This window comes from Rhinopithecus roxellana, chromosome 3 (genome assembly GCF_007565055.1).
Source record: "Rhinopithecus roxellana isolate Shanxi Qingling chromosome 3, ASM756505v1, whole genome shotgun sequence".
Classification (NCBI taxonomy): domain Eukaryota; kingdom Metazoa; phylum Chordata; class Mammalia; order Primates; family Cercopithecidae; genus Rhinopithecus; species Rhinopithecus roxellana.
In genome coordinates, this window is record NC_044551.1 from 68,812,278 (window position 1) to 68,833,022 (window position 20,745).

General features: G+C 38.7%; 2 protein-coding genes across 3 annotated transcripts in view; both read right to left on the bottom strand.

Annotated features, from left to right (window-relative positions):
• Positions 1–20,745, bottom strand: part of LMBRD2 (LMBR1 domain containing 2) — a 66,402-nt gene that overhangs the window by 40,868 nt on the left and 4,789 nt on the right. For both annotated transcript variants that reach the window (XM_030926847.1, XM_010362903.2), the window contains exons 2-6: positions 8,567–8,797; positions 7,891–7,988; positions 6,412–6,507; positions 2,223–2,390; positions 1,252–1,462 (exon numbers count right to left, since the gene is read on the bottom strand). In XM_030926847.1, the coding sequence (XP_030782707.1) occupies positions 1,252–1,462; positions 2,223–2,390; positions 6,412–6,507; positions 7,891–7,988; positions 8,567–8,740 (747 nt within the window). In that variant the 5' untranslated portion in view covers positions 8,741–8,797. The remainder of the gene's footprint in view (positions 1–1,251; positions 1,463–2,222; positions 2,391–6,411; positions 6,508–7,890; positions 7,989–8,566; positions 8,798–20,745) is intronic.
• On the bottom strand, positions 11,585–12,459 carry LOC104662025 (mortality factor 4-like protein 2). The gene has a single exon (XM_030926665.1). The coding sequence runs from the start codon at positions 11,963–11,965 to the stop codon at positions 11,585–11,587; it is 381 nt and encodes a 126-aa protein (XP_030782525.1). The 5' UTR covers positions 11,966–12,459.

The following is a 20,745-nucleotide window of genomic DNA, read 5'->3' on the forward strand; positions in this document are numbered from 1 at the left end:
TGGTTGCTTTCATCCTACAAGGACAGAGTAGTTGCAATAGAAACGATATCGCACACAAAGCCTAAAATATTTACTATCTGGCTCTTTACAGAAAAAGTTTATCAGTCCCTGTTAGAGGCAAGACTGCCTGGTTCTTATCACTTCCTAGCCATGTAGACATGAGAAAGTTACTTAACCTCTCTGTGCCTCACATTCTTCATTTATAGAATGGGGATTTACAAAAATCTCTATCATAAAGTCATGAGAATTAAATATATGTATAATGCTTAGAAAGTCCCTCTTAGGCAAACAGTAAGTCTATATAATTGTTTACTATAATTATCACCATTGCTAAGTTTGAGGAACCAAAGCTGAGTGTTAGGTAAATATTAAGTCTATAGAATTGTTTATTACTTCATCACCATTAGCAAGTTTGAGAAACCAAAGATGACCAGTGTGAGAAGACAGAGGTTTGGGATACAGCTGGAGAGCTAAACATAGGCCAAATTATTTTTCTGTAGGCTGTATTACCACATTTTAGAGTTTATTTTAACATGACTGAAAAGCCTTCAAAAGGAGTTTTAATTTGGAGAGTATCATCAGCTGAGTAGCATATTTTCCCTGGGGAGCAAAACTGTGAGGTGACTACAATAATCTCTTTAAATCCATAACAAAATTTTTATTTAACACAGAACTAATTTTATAATTTGTTATATATTTTTATGTACAGTATTGAAAGGTATACTTTCAATAACTTTGTGAAACTGGGTTAAGTCATCAAGTAAAATGAAGTGTCTTATTAAGATTACAGATAGGAAACAAAACTTATCAGTACAAACTCCCATGCAAATTGTTCTTTAAAGAAGTTTCCAGAATTGGTGGTATTACCTTAGGTTAACCTTTCAGAAATAAGTGTCCTCTGGTCATTATTCTCACTTCTACTATGTTAGGGTAACCATACAATTTATCATTTAATCTGGGAGACTTTTGAAAATAAAAGAGGGTACTACTAAAAGTTACCTCAAAATAATAGGCATAGCCCTGCAATATTGAATATATTTTCCATGAATCTCTGTCAGACAGAAGATGGACAAGACACATCATGAGGCTGAACTGCTAAAAAGTCATCCTGGATGAGACATCCTGAAGGATTGCACAACACCAGTTTTGCAATCTGAAGCCCATCAATGCACTAACAACAACAAACCAAAAGTGACTAAAAGGGGATCCATGCCTTAGTGACTATTGCTTATAAGGTTCAAACTTGCTTACCTCCATGGCATCTTCTAAATTCTCTTCTGCATCTGCTTTCTCTGTCATCAGTTTGGCTGCCTTAAAATACGTTTTCATAAGTAGATAACCCCTTTTTGCTCCATTCCAGTAGGATCGAGGAATTTCCACCAAGCCATAACCCAACAACAACACAAGAAGAAACAGACCCCATGTATTTGCAGCAGCTATCCCAATTGTCTGAAGCTGGTTCCTAAGAAAGGGAAATAACAGATAATATGTACATTTTAATGGAAAGATAAAATGTGACTGCATAAATAGACTTTAACACAGGAGACACTGTTTCTATTGTGTTAAAATTAGCATCTAGAATTAATTCATGGCAATAATATGTATATATTTTCCTAGAGGAAACATTTTGCATTAGGTGATTTCTTTTTCTATATTAAACAAAAGAAGCCTGAAAATATTTCAAATTAACTTGTGTTGCTGACCTAGCAAATCTCAGGAATACAATAGTGAGACCTAGCACTGCTGATCTATTTCTAAATTTTCAGATATAGACCTTCACATATGTTAGAAATCATAAGTATAAAACAGATTTCAATTTTGTTGAAATATCTAAATCCAAGATAACATTAAGAACAAATATGCCCTCAAATTATAATTAAAACAAAAAAAATCACAAGTTCCAATGAAAAATAAAACCAGTTACTTTGTCATATAAAAATTTTGAAATTCTATCTAAAAATCATAAGGGTTATTACTTTTAATATACAGCCATTAGACTAATCATTAATCTTTTGCCTAAATTCTATATTTAAAGATGTCATTCCATATTTTCTTTCTTAGTAATATGGATTATTCACATATTCTTTTAGGGAAACCCATAAAATATGTAACAATATATTTCTCAATGAAATGTCTTTTTACCGGCACATACGAAGTTAAAAATGAATTTTTAAAAATGCAAACATACATTAAAGCAATGTTAAGAAGACTACTTTTCTTACCATTCTAAATGTAAATGTGGGTTTACAGCTACATAAATTAAAAATGCTCCAAAAATCAGCAAATAGGTGCCATAGTAGATTGCATTCTCAATTAGTGCAGTTTTGATCTTTCCAGTGATGGAAAACCCTCCTGATCTTGCATATGACTGCATAAAAGGTAAGAGAATCCTAGATGGATAGAAAAAATATGATTAAAAACCCAAACAATTGATATGTCTATATAATCTTAAAATGCCAGAAATATGTGAATCTCAATTTTAATGAATAGTTCTTCTCACTAATAAATATGTTTATAAGTAATCATGAATACTTAATATACTATAATAGATGACTGAGTATTTTTGTAACATAAAATTTTAGGGAAAGCAAATGGGTCTTTAAAGTTTTTATAAAGAGTCTGGACTGCATTCAAAGAAAACATTTTTGATTAAATTTTAGTTTTCTAAGGCTTCAGCATGGAGAAAGGATAAAAGGGAAACAAAATTGGAACTAGTTGGGAGGGGGAAGGGTGGTGATGGTGGTAAGAAGCAAAAAGGGAGAAGGTCAGTTGACAGCATACTGACTTTTAAGTAGTACCTAGGAGACATCCAAGAGAAGCTGCACACAAACCCAGCTTCAGGGTTCAAGAGAGAGGACTAAAAATATGGATAGCTTCTGGAGTCATCACTGTATCAACGGCACTGAAATAACATCAGTAGAAACTCAACGGGAAGCATGAGTATGGAGAATGTGAAGGAAAGAACTGAGACAGATCTCATATCAACTTTTAAGAGAGACGTAGAAAACAGGAGGAGGATGGACCAGCAAAAGAGACTGAGACAGAACAGTAGTGGGGCAAGGAAGAAAACCAAGGAGCATATGGATTAGGAACTAGCAGAGGAAAGTTAAAGTGGAGAGAGAGAATCAAATGCCACCAAGAGGTGAAGTAAATTAAAAACTTGTATGTATGAGTGGAGGAGTGAGAATAGAAAGCAGAGTACTATGGTTGAGAAATAAGTAAACAATGAGCAAGTGGAGATATCAAATATAGAGAATTCATTTAAGAAGTTTGGCTGGGTAGGATAAACTATGGCATATACATACAATGGGGTATTTTACAGAAATGGAAAATAACAGAATACTGATACATACAGCACAGTGTAGATGAATTTCCCAAATATGTGAGCAAAGAGAGATGCAAAAAAGTTCACAGTGTATAATTCTATGCTTATAAAGTTCATAAACAGGCAAAAACTAATCTATGGTGATGGAAGTCAGAATCATGGTTACCTCTGGGGAGTACGGGACGACTACACAGGGAAGCATGAGCAAGGCTTCTGAGGGCATTGTTAATGTCCTATAACATCATCTGAGTGCTGGTGTATGGGTGTATTCACTTTGAAAAAAGTCAAACTAAACACAATCTATGCATTTTTCGGTATGAATTTATGCTTCAGTTTTAAAAAGTTTCTAAAAAAATTTAGTTGTGATCAGATCAACAAGGCAGAAGCTGGAAAGGAATCTGAACTGACAGACTTTCATTTTTGTTTCTGTTTTCATTTCTAAAGATGAGAGAAATGTGCATGCCTTGTTGAAATTGAAAGCTACAAGTAAGTAACAAGAGCTAAAGGGGATGGATCCATATTTTAGGAAGAAGTGATGGCAGCAGCAGCCTGTCTGCAGTGGCCCCCTGCAAAGATGGTGGCCGCAGTGGGGGAGGACTGGCGGGGGCTGTGCACTCCATGGAGCTAGCAGGAGGTGGGAGCCCCACCCTCTTCTGAGTTGGTGGGGCAGGAGCCCTGCCTTCTTGGGCACAGGTGCAGCTGCCCAGCTGTGGCTATGGACCCAGGCATCCCTGCACTCTCGGGGACCCAGAAAGCCCCCATAGCACTACAGGTTTGGAAGTCCCTGCTCCTGACAACTGCTCTGATTTTGGAGAAAAGTTGTGACTGAATCCAGGCACTGTTGCAACCTAGCTGGGTGTGCACACATGCTCAGGGCAGTGCTGACACACCAGACCCCTGTTGCCTCAGTCCACTCTGGACTTTGGACATCAATAAGCACAGGAGGGAGGTGGAGAATGGGGCTGGGGGCAGCTCAGCATGGGCCTGCAGGCACCATTTGGCATGAACAGCCTGGGTGCCATAAATGACAAGATTGATGGTGGCAGGGGGCAGACAGGCTCCTGGGCAGAAGTGGGCAAGTCACTGGTGAAGCACCACCTTCAAGCCAGGGACAGCTTGAAGCCTGGGGGCCAGGCCACCAGTCCTGTGGACCAGAGTGAGAACTTAGGATGCTTTTTCCAGGCCCAACCATGGCCCAATCAGTGTACACTTCCTCCTCTCTGAAGCCCATAAAAACCCCAGACTCAGCCAGACTCAGGCAGATGACAGGACAACCTGACTACAGATAGGAGCTATCTACTCCAGGTCTCCTCTCTGCTGGGGGCTGCACAGACAATTGAGATAACCTGCCTGCAGATAGGAGCTACCCACTCTGGGGCTCCTTTCCACAGAGAGCTGTACTTGTCAGGATGACCTGCCTACAGAAAGGAGCTATCAACTTTGGGTCTCCTGAGAGTTGTACTATTACTCAATAAAGCACCTCTTCACCTTGCTCACCCTCCAGTTTTCCACATACCTCATTCTTCCTGGACGTAGGACAAGAACTCAGGACCTGCTGAATGGCAGAACTGAAGGAGCTGAAACATAAACAGGGCTGAAACATGACCCTGCCACTTGCCATGCTGCAGAAGAGAAGAACTGTGGCCCTTTCAAAAGCCCAGATCTGGGGGCTCCCCAAGCCAGGTCTGTGACACCCTCTTTGGAGCTCTGAGGTTTCTGGCATCTCCATGTTTCTGGGTACCACTACATTCCCCTCATCCATATGCAGGTGCCCACAGCAGAAGCTGCTTGCAGTGTATTTGACCCAGCCACAAGCTTGCACAGAGCCGACACCTGTGCCAGTGCCTGGAGCTGCCCACCCTGCCACAGCAGTCAGCATGTCTGGCTGTGCTCAGTGGCTGGATCCCACGCTCACTCACTCAACTCACTCACACACCCCTCACCACTCCATGCCTGGCTCGCCCTTGGGAGGCATGAGATCAGAGCCAGTAGCATGAGCTGAGTGCAACCTGCCAGGCTGAGTGAGTGGAATAAGCTCAGTGGGCCTGAGTAAAATTCGGGCAAAGGTGCTGCTGGCCATAGAGGTTTCCAGCTGGCAAAACAACGCCCCTAAGGATCCTGGGACAGGATTGGCTTTAACAAGCATGACTCTTCTATCTTTGGAGGGGAAATAAGAAAAGATGGATAGGTATGTAGATTTGTTGGTGAGAAGCTGAAAGAGCTGCCATCTGATGACTCCTGTTTTAACTGTTGGATGGAAAGTAGTCATCTGCCAGGAGGCTAAGAGTAAAGATGATTTTGTTGTTGTTAGGGAGTACAAGAGAGAAAGCCATAAAGAGGACAGAAGTTTGAAGTGAGTGGAAATATTTCTTGTAGAAAATGGAAAGAAAGCAAACTAAAAATACAAAGAAGGAAAGTCTAGTAATGTTGAGAGCCCAGATGAATTTAATAGACATGATTTTACAAGAGCACTACTCTGCTATGTAATTTTTCTCTTGCAATGTTCAGTACCTCCAGTTTTAGAGTGCAGTTGTTTGCAGATCTAAGAGATGCTTAGCAGGCAAGTGGATAAGTATGAGTTTGGAGCACAGCAGAAAGATAAAAATAATGGGTAGAAAGATTCAGAATGCATTACTGGTCAATGAAACCATGGCTATAATTACAGCTATGCAGGGAAGTCTGACAAGATGACCAAGATAGGACTCTAGGGAAGATCAACATTTAGAAAATGGACAACAGAAATGGCACTCAAAAAGGAAATCAGAAGGTTGGGGAAAGTAGACAGAAAGAAAACCAGAGTATATGACCTTAGCAAGGGCAGTTTCATGTAATAATGTGGCTGGAAGAACAATTGGACTGAAGGGCAAAGAGAAGGCAATAACTGAAAGGAAACAGTAACAACAAAAACTGTGTTTCTGTTTTCTATTTTCTATTTGTGTGTTTTTTTTTCTTTTTCTTTTTTCTGTAAGATGGGACACACTTGAGAGAACAGAAAGGGAGAGGATAGAGATTTAAGGAAAAAAATGACACATAAATAAATTCCAAACTATATTGATTGAAAAATGTTATCCTTTACTGTAACTTACCATGTTAAAAATTGTGACGTCCAATACACTACCCTCCAGAAAATTGGCATGATTCCATCAGGAATGTAACTCCATGGCTTGAAACAAGGATGCTGGCTATTGAATAAAAGTTAAAGCCAATTAATCATAAATAATTATTTAAATGAATTATACAGTTAATTTGCATGTGGTCAAGTTAATTTACATTCAGATTTTAAATTATTGACTCTAATAATCAATAACCCATAAAATTTCACAGAAATTTTAAAATTCAATGTTCACTGCCAAACGAAAAAAACACACAAAAGCAACAAAATAGTTTTTTCTGAAAATGTCATTTAAGTTTTCAACTTTCAGTGTATTTTTAGTCATTGGGTAAAAAGAAAACTTAATGTTCAACTAATAGACTAAAAGTGCAACAATCATTAAAAGCAAATGTATTATGAAATAAAATTTCTAATGATTACCTTTAAAATACACAACCCATTCATAGGTTGGGTTTTTTTTTTTTTTTTTTTTTTTTTTTTCAGGTTATAGGGATTGGGAGGGGGAAACATTAGGTAATTAATTCCTGAAAATTGGAATGCTAATTAAATCACTCACTATAACATAGCTTCTATGGAGATGCATGCTAGCATCTATACATAATTCTGTTTAAATTTCTGAAGACATGAGTCTCTGATCATAAATTCTGCCATGTAGCCATATTCCTAAGCTAGAAAGATATCCCAAGAACTTGCAACAATCTGTAGCTACTGCTGATCTTTATCCAAGTTTTTTTTAATAGTGCTTCAAATGCAAGTAACACCTGCATTTTAAATTTACCTTTCCTCAAGTTAGATTTTAAAAAAAATATGCATAAAGAAGCATGCAAATACTATTGAAAGCATTCATAAAGTCTATCGTCAACATATATAAGCTTTTTACTTAAAAATTCAATATGAATTCAATATAATCTTTGGACAATTTGAACTTTATTCATTTTTTAATGTAAATCTATAATGCTTTTGAAGGATGTGCAATATGAAAGGAATACCATAAGTACAGAAATACTTGTACTTTATTATAACCTTGTAAATTAGGTAAAAGTGAAAACACATCCTACTTTTTTTTTTTTTTTTCGGCCAATTTTTTGTATTTTTAGTAGAGACGGGGTTTCACCGTAACATCCTACTTTTTTAAATCTGAGATAGGCTGAGAGGAAAAACAGGTTTTAGAAATTACATACTTGGTAAAGAAGAACCAGGACTGAAAAATCAGGACTTCTTCAAGTTTCTTACTACCATCTACTGAAGGGCTTTGTGGACCAATACATATTAAAAATGAGATTTAATTAGAATATGATGTAATGAAAAGTCTACTAGGAAAGAATAGAGGTGGAGGGAATTAATAGAGAATGAGGATAACTTACATCAATATAAAATCTGGATGGTAAAAACTTTCATTTTTAAACAATGTGTCCCCTACAATATTTATATATATTTTAAAAAAAGGAAATACCTTGGAACAGGGTTAGCAGTTGCGTACAATCCTGTAATGTTGCTATTCTCAGGAGGGCTTGAATTTGCAGCAGCATGCTTGCAACGGTTGTATATTGTCTAAAGCAATGAATGTATGGTTTAAAAATGAGAATCAAAAGGTTACACCAAGTACTTAAAGGACATCAGATTTTTATAAATCTATCTATCTAAACTTACCTTCCTGGCTATGCTTTTCTTTTTCTTTTTTTTGAGACGGAGTCTTGCTCTGTCACCCAGGCTGGAGTGCAGTGGCGCGATCTCAGCTCACTGCAAGCTCTACCTCCCGGGTTCACAACATTCTCATGCCTCAGCCTCCTGAGTAACTGGGACTACAGGCATCTGCTACCACGCCCGGCTAATTTTTTTGTATTTTTAGTAGAGACAGGGTTTCACCATGTTAGCCAGGATGGTCTCGATCTCCCGACCTTGTGATCCGCACGCCTCGGGCCTCCCAAAGTGCTGGGATTACAGGTGTGAGCCATGGTGCCCAGCCCTTGGCTATGCTTTTTAATGATCAAATGACCATACAATCTTTTAATTCAAAATATAAGTACAAACTGACATAACTTAGCTGTCTTAAGAAATAACATTATTTCCAACATGCTGTATGATTAAAATTTGTCTTTTAAATTGTGAAAATAAAGTTCACTCCTTACCGTACTAACATCCAGAGGCAGTATGAAGACAATAAGAAAGCAGAGATACCAAGCAAGCAGTGTTCCAATAATTACAAGTCTATGCTGTTTCTTAAAGTCTCCATATCGATGAAGTAGAAATAATGCCAGAAAAAAGACAAAAACAATCTCAAGTCCCAAAGCTGCACCACTCATTATTGGATATTTCACTCTCACTAACCAAAGTTATTCATGTACAGGTCTGGACCATATCTATAAAGTGAAAAGAAGGTTAAAATGCATCATTAACACGGGAAATGACATTTGGAAATTTCATTTGAATATTTATTAGTACATTAATACATTAATAAACTCTTTGGAGAAATGTCATGCTTCACATTGGACTATGAACAAGATTAAAAGGGTAATTCCTATCCTCAAGTACTTATATTTTATTTTTTAAAGCACACTTAAAAAATTTCACATACCTTGTATTTTCAAAAACTTAACAAAAATTATACTAGTTCTTACAATATTACAAATTAAGAAGTTCTTATTTTAGATGTCAACAGTTTTAATATAGTGTCATTTAGAGTTTCTTAATAAGTCCTAACAGAATAGTTTATGCAAATAAGCTGTTGACTAAATCCTAAGATATTAGATACTTAGTAAAATACATTTTTCTAAGATTATTTATCCTCTACAATTTAAGATTTTCTAAAAGAGAGGAAAGAGAAAAATGGAAAGATCATTTAAAAGTAATCTTTTGTTTTTTGAAACAGTATTTTTCTTTTGTGTTAATTTTGCCTAACAACTCAACTTTCATGAAATTCTTACTGCTTCACAAAATGTATTTATCACTTCCCATTTATCCACATAAAGCTTTAAACTTACTTTAATAAATTCTCATTTTTAATTTTTCTACTATTTTATATGCAGAAAATTTATCAGACTATTGAATAAAGTCATACATGTGAAAATATTCTTAATTTTATGATACAGTCATCAGCGAATAGTTTACCTGATATCTCTCTACTCAAAAAAGAGTATAGAGATTTAAAGTCTCTATTTTAAAATTTAAAAATGTGATCTCTCTAGACTTAAAAAAATTTACTAATCAAAGGCAATATGAACATTTCACCTTTGTAAAATCAATGTTAGACTTTTGTTTATCTAGATACTACAATATTCCAAGGAATTGATTAATATCCTAACATAGAGAATCAACATTGTGATGCAACCCAACAAAATAAAATAAGGGGCAGTGGCTCACACCTGTAATCCCAGCACTTTGGGAGGCCAAGGCAGGTGGATCACCTGAGGTCAGGAGTTCGAGACTAGCCTGGGCCAACATGGTGAAATCCCGTCTTTACTAAAAATACAAAAATTAGCCAGGCATGGTAACAGCTGCCTGTAATCCCAGCTACTTGGGAGGCTGAGGCAGGAGAATCGCTTGAACCTGGAAGGCGGAGGTTGCAGTGAGCCGATATCCTGCCATTGCACTCAAGCCTGGGCAACAAGAGCAAAACTCTGTCTCAAAAATAAATAAATTAATTAAATAAATAAATAAATAACAAAACAAGGGAGAACCAATAAAATACTTCAAATCAACAAACATCTTTAACTAAAACTATTTAGAATAATAGAAAAGAAAGTTTCAGTACTTTAAAGGGTTAAATTTAAATTTATATACAAAATACTCCTACATGAAATATCACAAAAATCACATTTAACAAACAATTTTCTTCACTATTTCTTTATATTGGTAAACAGATTCCATTTCAACTATCAATATTTTCATTTTTCTTTTTTTTTGAAATTTAGAAATAAATTTTATTTAAGATCTGAAATACAATTTCTAAAATATCAACTTTTCCAGAAAACTGTGGCTACATAATAATGCATTGCCTCTATCATGTTAGAACGTGCATTAGACTCAAATACAAAAACCATGAAACAAATCACCATCCTTCAACAATTTGAGCAAAGATAGAATGCTTAAGAACAACATAGATGGACTTGCAGAGGATGGGCTGTTTTACTTCAAGCACCATAAAAAAAAAAGAGCACAAATGCCTGGGTTTCCAGGTACATACATTAAGTTGAACCTTTGGCACTAGGAATCAGGGCGTTTTGTCACATAGCATTAACACATATAAGAAAATTGTGTAGTGTCAAAGGGATAGGAACCACCAGCATTCAAGCAATGTTGTCAACTAGGCAATAAAATGTTCTACTGTTTCTTCTTTGTTCTAATTACTGCATACACTGGTAGCAACTTTGAAATGAGAAAAGGAGCTTACGCTCTTTTTATTTTCTGTTTAAAACAGAACAGAAAAAAAACTGAAACATAAGCGCTGTTATATATTAACGATTTTAAAGAACATCAATTTTACAAGAAAAAGACTAAGAACAAAAAGTGTTTACAGATACAGGACAAAAATGGTGAGCTGTCTGTAGACGCTCACAGGGCTTTGCGGTGGTACTCAGCAGAAGCCACTTTGTAATCACTGGCAGTAAAGAGAGATGCAGAATTCTTTGCCAGATATTTTAGGAAATCATGCAAATAGCCCAACAATAATGCAAGGCTTTTCTCATCAAGGGGCGTATAGGCCAACATTGCTCCAATTCTTACAAATAATCTCAGTAGGTGTGGTGCTCTATAAACCTGAGACATTGGAGCATCAGGGTGAGCCAAGAGGATTTCAGGATACTGGGGCCTCTCAAATTTGTAGAGCAGCTGAGTGCCCAACATCACATTGGAATATTCTTTTATTCCTGGGTTGGGCACAGTGGCTCACGCCTGTAATCCCAGCACTTTGGGAGTCCGAGGAGGGTGGATCATGAGGTCAGGAGATCAAGACCATCCTGGCTAACACGTGAAACTCCGTCTCTACTAAAAATACAAAAAAATTAGCCGGGCGTGGTGGTGGGCGCCTGTAGTCCCAGCTACTCAGGAGGCTGAGGCAGGAGAATGGCATGAACCCGGTAGGCGGAGCCTGCAGTGAGCCGAGATCGCACCACTGCACTCCGGCCTGGGCAACAGAGCAAGACAGCGTCTCAAAAAAAAAAAAAAAAAAAAAAGAAATATTCTTTTACTCCTGCCACAACTTCATTAACTGCATATTCCTTATTATCAACATTTCCCTGTGACTTCTTGCAATTTGCATACTCCTCCAGAATTGCATCTATATTTTTCTTAGCAGGGAGTTGAAACAGCTGCTTCTGTCTGGTTACTAAGTCCCAGTCCTCAACAAGCCATGGTTTTAATTCTTCAGGAATCTTCACTTTAACCTCCATTCTATTCTTAAATGCCTCCTCACTTTCAACAGTGGGGTCTGCCCGGGCCCTTTTCTTCCGAAGGGGCTGAGGTGCTTTGCTGGTACTGCCATCGTCTCTGTTTCCAGGAGTCTTCTGTTTGTTCTTTCTGGTCTTCCTCATGGATCCTGAAGGGGGTTCTCTACAGTGACCCCCTCATCTTCCTGGGAGAGCTGGTTCAAGATTTTTTCTGCTGTGGACCAGCGGTCTTCTTTCCCGAGGAGACCCCTCTCATCTTACTTCTCTGCATGTTGCTTCTAGTTGGTTTTCTGAAGTTCTCTTCTTCTGCAGATTGCTGTCCATGAGGTTGAGAATCCTGCTTTCTGGAATTCATTCAACCTTGTTTTTATTCCAACCAACAATCTTCCTTCTTTCCCTTCCAAGAACTCCCAGTGATTTCCCATATGAAATCTTATAGATCTTCTGGGATGGTCTAGAAGGGTGAAGTGGGAGATACAACCCAAGATTCTGTAATCAGGAAAGGTTCTGCAATCAGGATCAGATCTCCTGATCCTCACTATACAGCAAAGTTAGCTTTTCTGATGATGACATGACACGAGAATCCAGATCTTCCCAGCAGCCAACGCGTGATCAATGCCGTTCTTCCAACCGCCATGGTCTCATTTTTCTTAAATATCTAAAATTGAACTTCTTTCATCACTCTACCCTCTTATCCTGCTATATTTTCCTTCAATGCATTTATCCATCTGATATAATGCACATTCTTTATATTTATTGTCTCTCCAAACCTCTCCCCTTATCCCAGATACTCTATGAGAGCAGAGACTTGACTATTTTATTCCATACTATATTCCAGTTGTCTGATGTAGTATCTGGCATGTAGTAATATCAAGAAATATTTGTTGAAAGAATAAAAAATAGTGTGTAGTTTAGTACATACACTATTTTTCTATTACTGCCTACTTTAAAGGCAATGTAAAACTCTTGTAATGGTAAACTGATTTAACAAATACTTATTACAACTCAAAAGGCTTAAAACACTGAACATTACCAAGTACTACTCAAATTTTCTAATTTCATATCCTCTGAAACAACTTATACTACAACAATGTCAAATCTTATTTTTTAAAAAATAGACAAGGTTTTGCCTTGTTGCCCAGGTTGGTCTTGAACTCCTGAGCTCAAGTGATCTGCCTATCTCAGCTCCCAAAGTGCTGCAATTACAGGCATGCGCCACAGCACCCAGTCAAATCTTATTTTTAAGCTAAGCATAGATTAAGTAGTTGGCTGAAAGCTCAACACAGAATGTGCTGATGACAAAACCATCTTTGAGATCTAGGGTTTTTTTTCGTTTAAAAAACCCATTTGATGTGAGTTTAAATGTAACATAATTAACTGAAAATCCTTTCATGACTTGAACTACACCTGAAATTATCCAGTGCAAGGAATATGGCAATCATAGGAAAAAAGACTAAATATTAGAGATTACCAAAGAAAGGCTAAATAAAGTATGGCAGAGCCAAATGAGGAGATCTCATTGCAGTATAAGAAATGATGTTTGTCAGGTCCCGGAGCAAGATGGCCGAATAGGAACAGCTCCAACCTCCAGCTCCCAGTGCCAGCGACACAGAAGACTGGTGATTTCTGCATTTTCAACTGAGGTACCAGGTTCATCTCACTGGGGAGTGCCGGACAATCGGTGCTGGTCAGCTGGTGCAGCCCGACCAGCGAGACCTGAAGCAGCGCAAGGCATCACCCCACCTGGGAGGTGCAAGGGGGAAGGGAATCCCTTTTCCTAGCCAAGGGAAACTGAGACAAACAACACCTGGAATATCAGGTAACTCCCACCCTAATACAGCACCCAAGGGTCTTAGCAAACGGCACACCAGGAGATTATATCCCACACCTGGCCCAGAGGGTCCCACGCCCACGGAGCCTCCCTCATTGCTAGCACAGCAGTCTGAGATCTAACTGCAAGGTGGCAGCGAGGCTGGGGGAGGGGCGCCTGCCATTGCTGAGGCTTAAGTAGGTAAACAAAGCCACAGGGAAGCTCGGACTGGGTGGAGCCCACCGCAGCTCAAGGAGGCCTGCCTGCCTCTGTAGACTCCACCTCTGGGGAAAGGGCATAGCTAAACAAAAAGCAGCAGAAACCTCTGCAGATGTAAATGACCTTGTCTGATAGCTTTGAAGAGAGCAGTGAGTGTCCCAGCACGGAAGTTGAGTTCTGAGAACGGACAGACTGCATGCTAAAGTGGGTCCCTGACCCTTGAGTAACCTAACTGGGAGACATCCCCCACCAGGTGCAGACCGACACCTCACACCTCACAGGGCTGGGCACACCTCTGAGACGAAGTTTCCAGAGCAAGAATCAGACAACAACACTCGCTGGTCAGCAATATTCTATCTTCTGCAGCCTCCACTGCTGATACCCAGGCAAACAGGGTCTGGAGTGGACCTCAAGCAAACTCCAACAGACCTGAAGCTGAGGGTCCTGACTGTTAGAAGGAAAACTAACAAACAGAAAGGACACCCACACCAAAACCCCATCAGTACGTCACGATCATCAAAGACCAAAGGCAGATAAAACCACAAAGATGGGGAAAAAGCAGGGCAGAAAAGCTGGAAATCCAAAAAATCAGAAGGCATCTCCCCCTCCAAAGGAACGCAGCTCATCGCCAGCAATGGATCAAAGCTGGACGGAGAATGACTCTGACGAGTTGAGAGGAGAAAGCTTCAGTCAATCAAACTTCTCAGAGCTAAAGAAAGAACTACGTACCCAGCGCAAAGAAACTAAAAATCTTGAAAAAAGAATGGAAGAATGGATAACTAGAATAATCAATGCAGAGAAGGCCATACACGAACTGATAGAGATGAAAACCATGACACGAGAATTACGTGATAAATGCACAAGCTTCAGTAACGGACTTGATCAACTGGAAGAAAGAGTATCAATGATTGAAGATCAAATGAATGAAAAGAAGCGAGAAGAGAAGTCTAGAGAAAAAAGAGGAAAAAGAAATGAACAAAGCCTCCAAGAAATATGAGATTATGTGAAAAAACCAAATCTACGTCTGATTGGTGTGCCTGAAAGTGAGAGAAAAATGGAACCAAGTTGGAAAACACTCTTCAGGATATCATCCAGGAGAACTTCCCCAACCTAGTAAGGCAGGCCAACATTCAAATTCAGGAAATACAGAGAACGCCACAAAGATACTCCTCGAGAAGAGCAACTCCAAGACACATAATTGTCAGATTCACCAAAGTTGAAATAAAGGAAAAAATGTTAAGGGCAGCCAGAGAGAAAGGTCGGGTTACCCACAAAGGGAAGCCCATCAGACTAACAGCAGATCTCTTGGCAGACACTCTACAAGCCAGAAGAGAGTGGGAGCCAATATTCAACGTTCTTAAAGAAAAGAATTTTCAACCCAGAATTTCATATCTGGCCAAACTAAGTTTCATAAGTGAAGGAGACATAAAATCCTTTACACACAAGCAAATCCTTTGAGATTTTGTCACCACCAGGCCTGCCTTACAAGAACTCCTGAAGGAAACGTTAAACGTGAAAAGGAACAACCGGTACCACCCATTGCAAAAACGTGCCAAAATGTAAAGACCATCGATGCTAGGAAGAAACTGCATCAACTAACGAGCAAAATAACCAGCTGATATCACAATGACGGGATAAAGTTCACACATAACAATATTAATCTTAAATGTAAATGGACTAAATGGTCCAATTAAAAGACACAGACTGGCAAATTGGATAGAATCAAGACCCATCAGTTTGCTGTATTCAGGAGACCCATCTCACATGCAGAGACGTGCATAGGCTCAAAATAAAGGGATGGAGGAAGATCTACCAAGCAAATGAAGAACAAAAAAAATCAGCGGTTGCAATCCTAGTCTCTGATAAAACAGAGTTTAAACAAACAAAGATCAAAAGAGACAAAGAAGGCCATTACATAATGGTAAAGGGATCAATTCAACAGGAAGAGCTAACTATCCTAAATATATATGTACCCAATACAAGAGCACCCAGATTCATAAAGCAAGTCCTTAGAGACCCACAAAGAGACTTAGACTCCCATACAATAATAATGGGAGACTTTAACACTCCACTGTCAACATTAGACAGATCAACAAGACAGAAAGTTAACAAGGATATCCAGGAACTGAACTCACCTCTGCACCAAGCAGACCTAATAGACATCTACAAAACTCTCCGCCCCAAATCAACAGAATATACATTCTTCTTAGCAGCAAATCGCACTTATTCCAAAATTGACCACATAATTGGAAGTAAAGCACTCCTCAGCAAATGTAAAAGAACAGAAATTATAACAAACTGTCTCTCAGACCACAGTGCAAAAACTAGAACTCAGGACTTAGAAACTCAATCAAAACCGCTCAACTACATGGAAACTGAACAATCTGCTCCTGAATGACTACTGGGTACATAACGAAATGAAGGCAGAGATAAAGATGTTCTTTGAAACCAATGAGAACAAAGATACCACACACCAGAATCTCTGGGACAGTGTATAGAGGGAAATTTATAGCACTAAATGCCCACAAGAGAAAGCTGGAAAGATCTAAAATTGACACTCTAATATCACAATTAAAAGAACTGGAGAAGCAAGAGCAAACACATTCAAAAGCTAGCAGAAGGCAAGAAATAACTAAGATCAGAACAGAACTGAAGGAGATAGAGACACAAAAAACCCTCCAAAAAATCAGTGAATCCAGGAGCTGGTTTTTTTTGAAAAGATCAACATAATTGATAGACCACTAGCAAGATTAATAAAGAAGAAAAGAGAAAAGAATCAAATAGACATAATAAAAAACGATAAAGGGGATATCACCACCGACCCCACAGAAATACAAACAACCATCAGAGAATACTATAAACGCCTCTACGCAAATCAACTAGAAAATCTAGAAGAAATGGATAATTTCCTGGACACTTACACTCTTCCAAGACTAAACCAGGAAGAAGTTGAGTCCCTGAATAGATCAATAGCAGGCTCTGAAATTGAGGCAATAATTAATAGCCTACCAACCAAAAAAAGTCCAGGACCAGATGGATTCACAGCTGAATTCTACCAGAGGTACAAGGAGGAGCTGGTACCATTCCTTCTGAAACTATTCCAATCAATAAAAAAGAGGGAATCCTCCCTAACTCATTTTATGAGGCCAACATCATCCTGATACCAAAGCCTGACAGAGACACAACAAAAAAAGAGAATTTTAGAGCAATATCCCTGATGAACATCGATGCAAAAATCCTCAATAAAATACTGGCAAATCGGATTCAGCAGCACATCAAAAAGCTTATCCACCATGATCAAGTGGGCTTCATCCCTGGGATGCAAGGCTGGTTCAACATTCGCAAATCAATAAACATAATCCAGCATATAAACAGAACCAAAGACAAGAACCACATGATTATCTCAATAGATGCAGAAAAGGCTTTTGACAAAATTCAACAGCCTTCATGCTAAAAACGCTCAATAAATTCAGTATTGATGGAACGCACCTCAAAATAATAAGAGCTATTTATGACAAACCCACAGCCAATATCATACTGAATGGGCAAAAACTGGAAAAATTCCCTTTGAAATCTGGCACAAGACAGGGGTGCCCTCTCTCACCGCTCCTATTCAACATAGTGTTGGATGTTCTGGCTAGGGCAATCAGGCAAGAGAAGGAAATCAAGGGTATTCAGTTAGGAAAAGAAGAAGTCAAATTGTCCCTGTTTGCAGATGACATGATTGTATATTTAGAACACCCCATCGTCTCAGCCCAAAATCTCCTTAAGCTGATAAGCAACTTCCGCAAAGTCTCAGGATACAAAATTAATGTGCAAAAATCACAAGCATTCTTATACACTAATAACAAACAGAGAGCCAAATCATGAATGAACTCCCATTCACAATAGCTTCAAAGAGAATAAAATACCTAGGAATGCAACTTACAAGGGATGTAAAGGACCTCTTCAAGGAGAACTACAAACCACTGCTCAGTGAAATCAAAGAGGACACAAACAAATGGAAGAACATACCATGCTCATGGATAGGAAGAATCAATATCGTGAAAATGGCCATACCGCCCAAGGTAATTTATAGATTCAATGCCATCCCCATCAAGCTACCAATGACTTTCTTCACAGAATTGGAAAAAACTGCTTTAAAGTTCATATGGAACCAAAAGAGAGCCCGCATTGCCAAGACAATCCTAAGTCAAAAGAACAAAGCTGGAAACATCACACTACCTGACTTCAAACTACACTACAAGGCTACAGTAACCAAAACAGCATGATACTGGTACCAAAACAGAGATATAGACCACTGGAACAGAACAGAGCCCTCAGAAATAATACCACACATCTACAGCCATCTGATCTTTGACAAACCTGAGAAAAACAAGAAATGGGGAAAGGATTCCCTATTTAATAAATGGTGCTGGGAAAATTGGCTAGCCATAAGTAGAAAGCTGAAACTGGATCCCTTCCTTACTCCTCATAAAAAAATTAATTCAAGATGGATTAGAGACTTAAATGTTAGACCTAATATCATAAAAACCCTAGAAGAAAACCTAGGTAGTACCATTCAGGACATAGGCATGGGCAAGGACTTCAGGTCTAAAACACCAAAAGGAATGGCAACAAAAGCCAAAATTGACAAATGGGATCTAATTAAACTAAAGAGCTTCTGCACAGCAAAAGAAACTACCATCAGAGGCAACCTACAGAATGGGAGAACATTTTTGCAATCTACTCTTCTGACAAACGGCTAATATCCAGAACCTACAAAGAACTCAAACAAATTTACAAGAAAAAAACAAACAACCCCATCAAAAAGTGGGCAAAAGATATGAACAGACATTTCTCAAAAGAAGACATTCACACAGCCAACAGACTGATGAAAAAATGCTCGTCATCACGGGCCATCAGAGAAATGCAAATCAAAACCACAATGAGATACCATCTCATACCAGTTAGAACGGCAATCATTAAAAAGTCAGGGAACAACAGGTGCTGGAGAGGATGTGGAGAAATAGGAACAGTTGTACACTGTTGGTGCGATTATAAACTAGTTCAACCATTGTGGAAAACAGTATGGCGATTCCTCAAGGATCTAGAACTACAAATACCATATGACCCAGCCATCCCATTACTGGGTATATACCCACAGGATTATAAATCATGCTGCTATAAAGACAAATGCTCACGTATGTTTACTGTGGCACTATTCACAATAGCTAAGACTTGGAATCAACTCAAATGTCCATCAGTGACAGACTGGATTCAGAAAATGTGGCACATATACACCATGGAATACTATGCAGCCATAAAAAAGGATGAGTTCGTGTCCTTTGTAGGGACATGGATGCAGCTGGAAACCATCACTCTCAGCAAACTATCACAAGAACAGAAAACCAAACACTGCATGTTCTCACTCATAGGTGGGAACTGAACAATGAGATTACTTGGACACAGGAAGGGGAACATCACACACGGGGGCCTATTGTGGGGAGGGGGGAGGGGGGAGTGATGGCATTGGGAGTTATACCTGATGTAAATGACGAGTTGATGGGTGCTGGCGAGTTGATGGGTGCAGCACACCAACATGGCACAAGCATACATATGTAACAAACCTGCACGTTGTGCACATGTACCCTAGAACTTAAGGTATGATTTTAAAAAAAAAAGAAATTATGTTTGTTAAGACTATTTAATAACATCAGAAAATTACCCTAACAGCAATTGAAAATTTGGCACATATTTTTATGTAAACATAAAAAAGAGTAAGGTAACAATGAAATATATTAAAACATCAACAGTCTTCAGGTAGTAAGATTATGGGCATAATAAGCAAACAACAAAATCAGTTTTAAAACTGACACTAGCTATTAATGTTTTTACTATGGTACTCAATTTTTCAGTCTGATTCATAGTCAGCACTTTAAAGGGTTGTAGAGGAATAAATAGAATTATGGGTCCTTTATTCTAGTAATAAATGATTTGGTTACATACCTTCGTGTTAGTATCCTATCAGTGTTGTAACAAATTACTACAAACTTCGTGACTTTAAACAACATCCATTTATTAATATCTTATAGCTTCTATAGGTCATAAGTTCAAACACAGCATAGTTCAACTTAGTTCTCTGCTTAGGGGCACACAAGTTTAAAATCAAGGTGTCAGCAAGTTTGCAATCTCAGTCAGGCAGGCTACTGGCAGGGTCTCACACTGTCGCCCAGGCTGGAGGGCAGTGGCACGATCATGGCTCAACATAACCTTGAGCTCCTGGGCTCAATTGATCATCCCACCTCAGCTTCCAGATAGCTAGGACTATAGGTGCACACCACCATGCCTGGCTAATTAAAAAAAAAATTTTTTTTTGTAGAGACAGGGTCTTGCTATGTTGCCCAGGCTGGACTCAAATGCCTGGCCTCAAGTGATCCTCTCACTTTGGTCTCCCAAAGCACTGAGATTACAGGCATGATCCGCCTAGCCAAGCCAAAACTCAGTTATTTATGGTTATAGGACTGAGATCCTTGTTCCCCTGCAAGCTGACAGCTGGCACTTAACCTTAGCTCTAGAGGCCTCTCCCCAGTCTTTGCATGTGGCTCTGCATATCTTTTAAAATTGTATATATTTAAAATGCACAACAGTGATGTTTTGATATATTGTACATACACAGTGAAATAATCACCATCGTCAAATTAACATATCTATCTCCTCACACACTTCTCTCTCTCTCTCTGCATGTGTGTGTGTGTCCGTGGTCCTGAATATTTTAGAAGTAGCAATGGCTTGTCAAATTCTCCTCATGCTTGAAATCTGTTTTTCAGGGCTCATCTGATTACACTGGGCCTGTCTGAATAATTTCATCATTTTTACTGGTTCCAGAGATTAGAGCATAGACATTCTTAGGGGT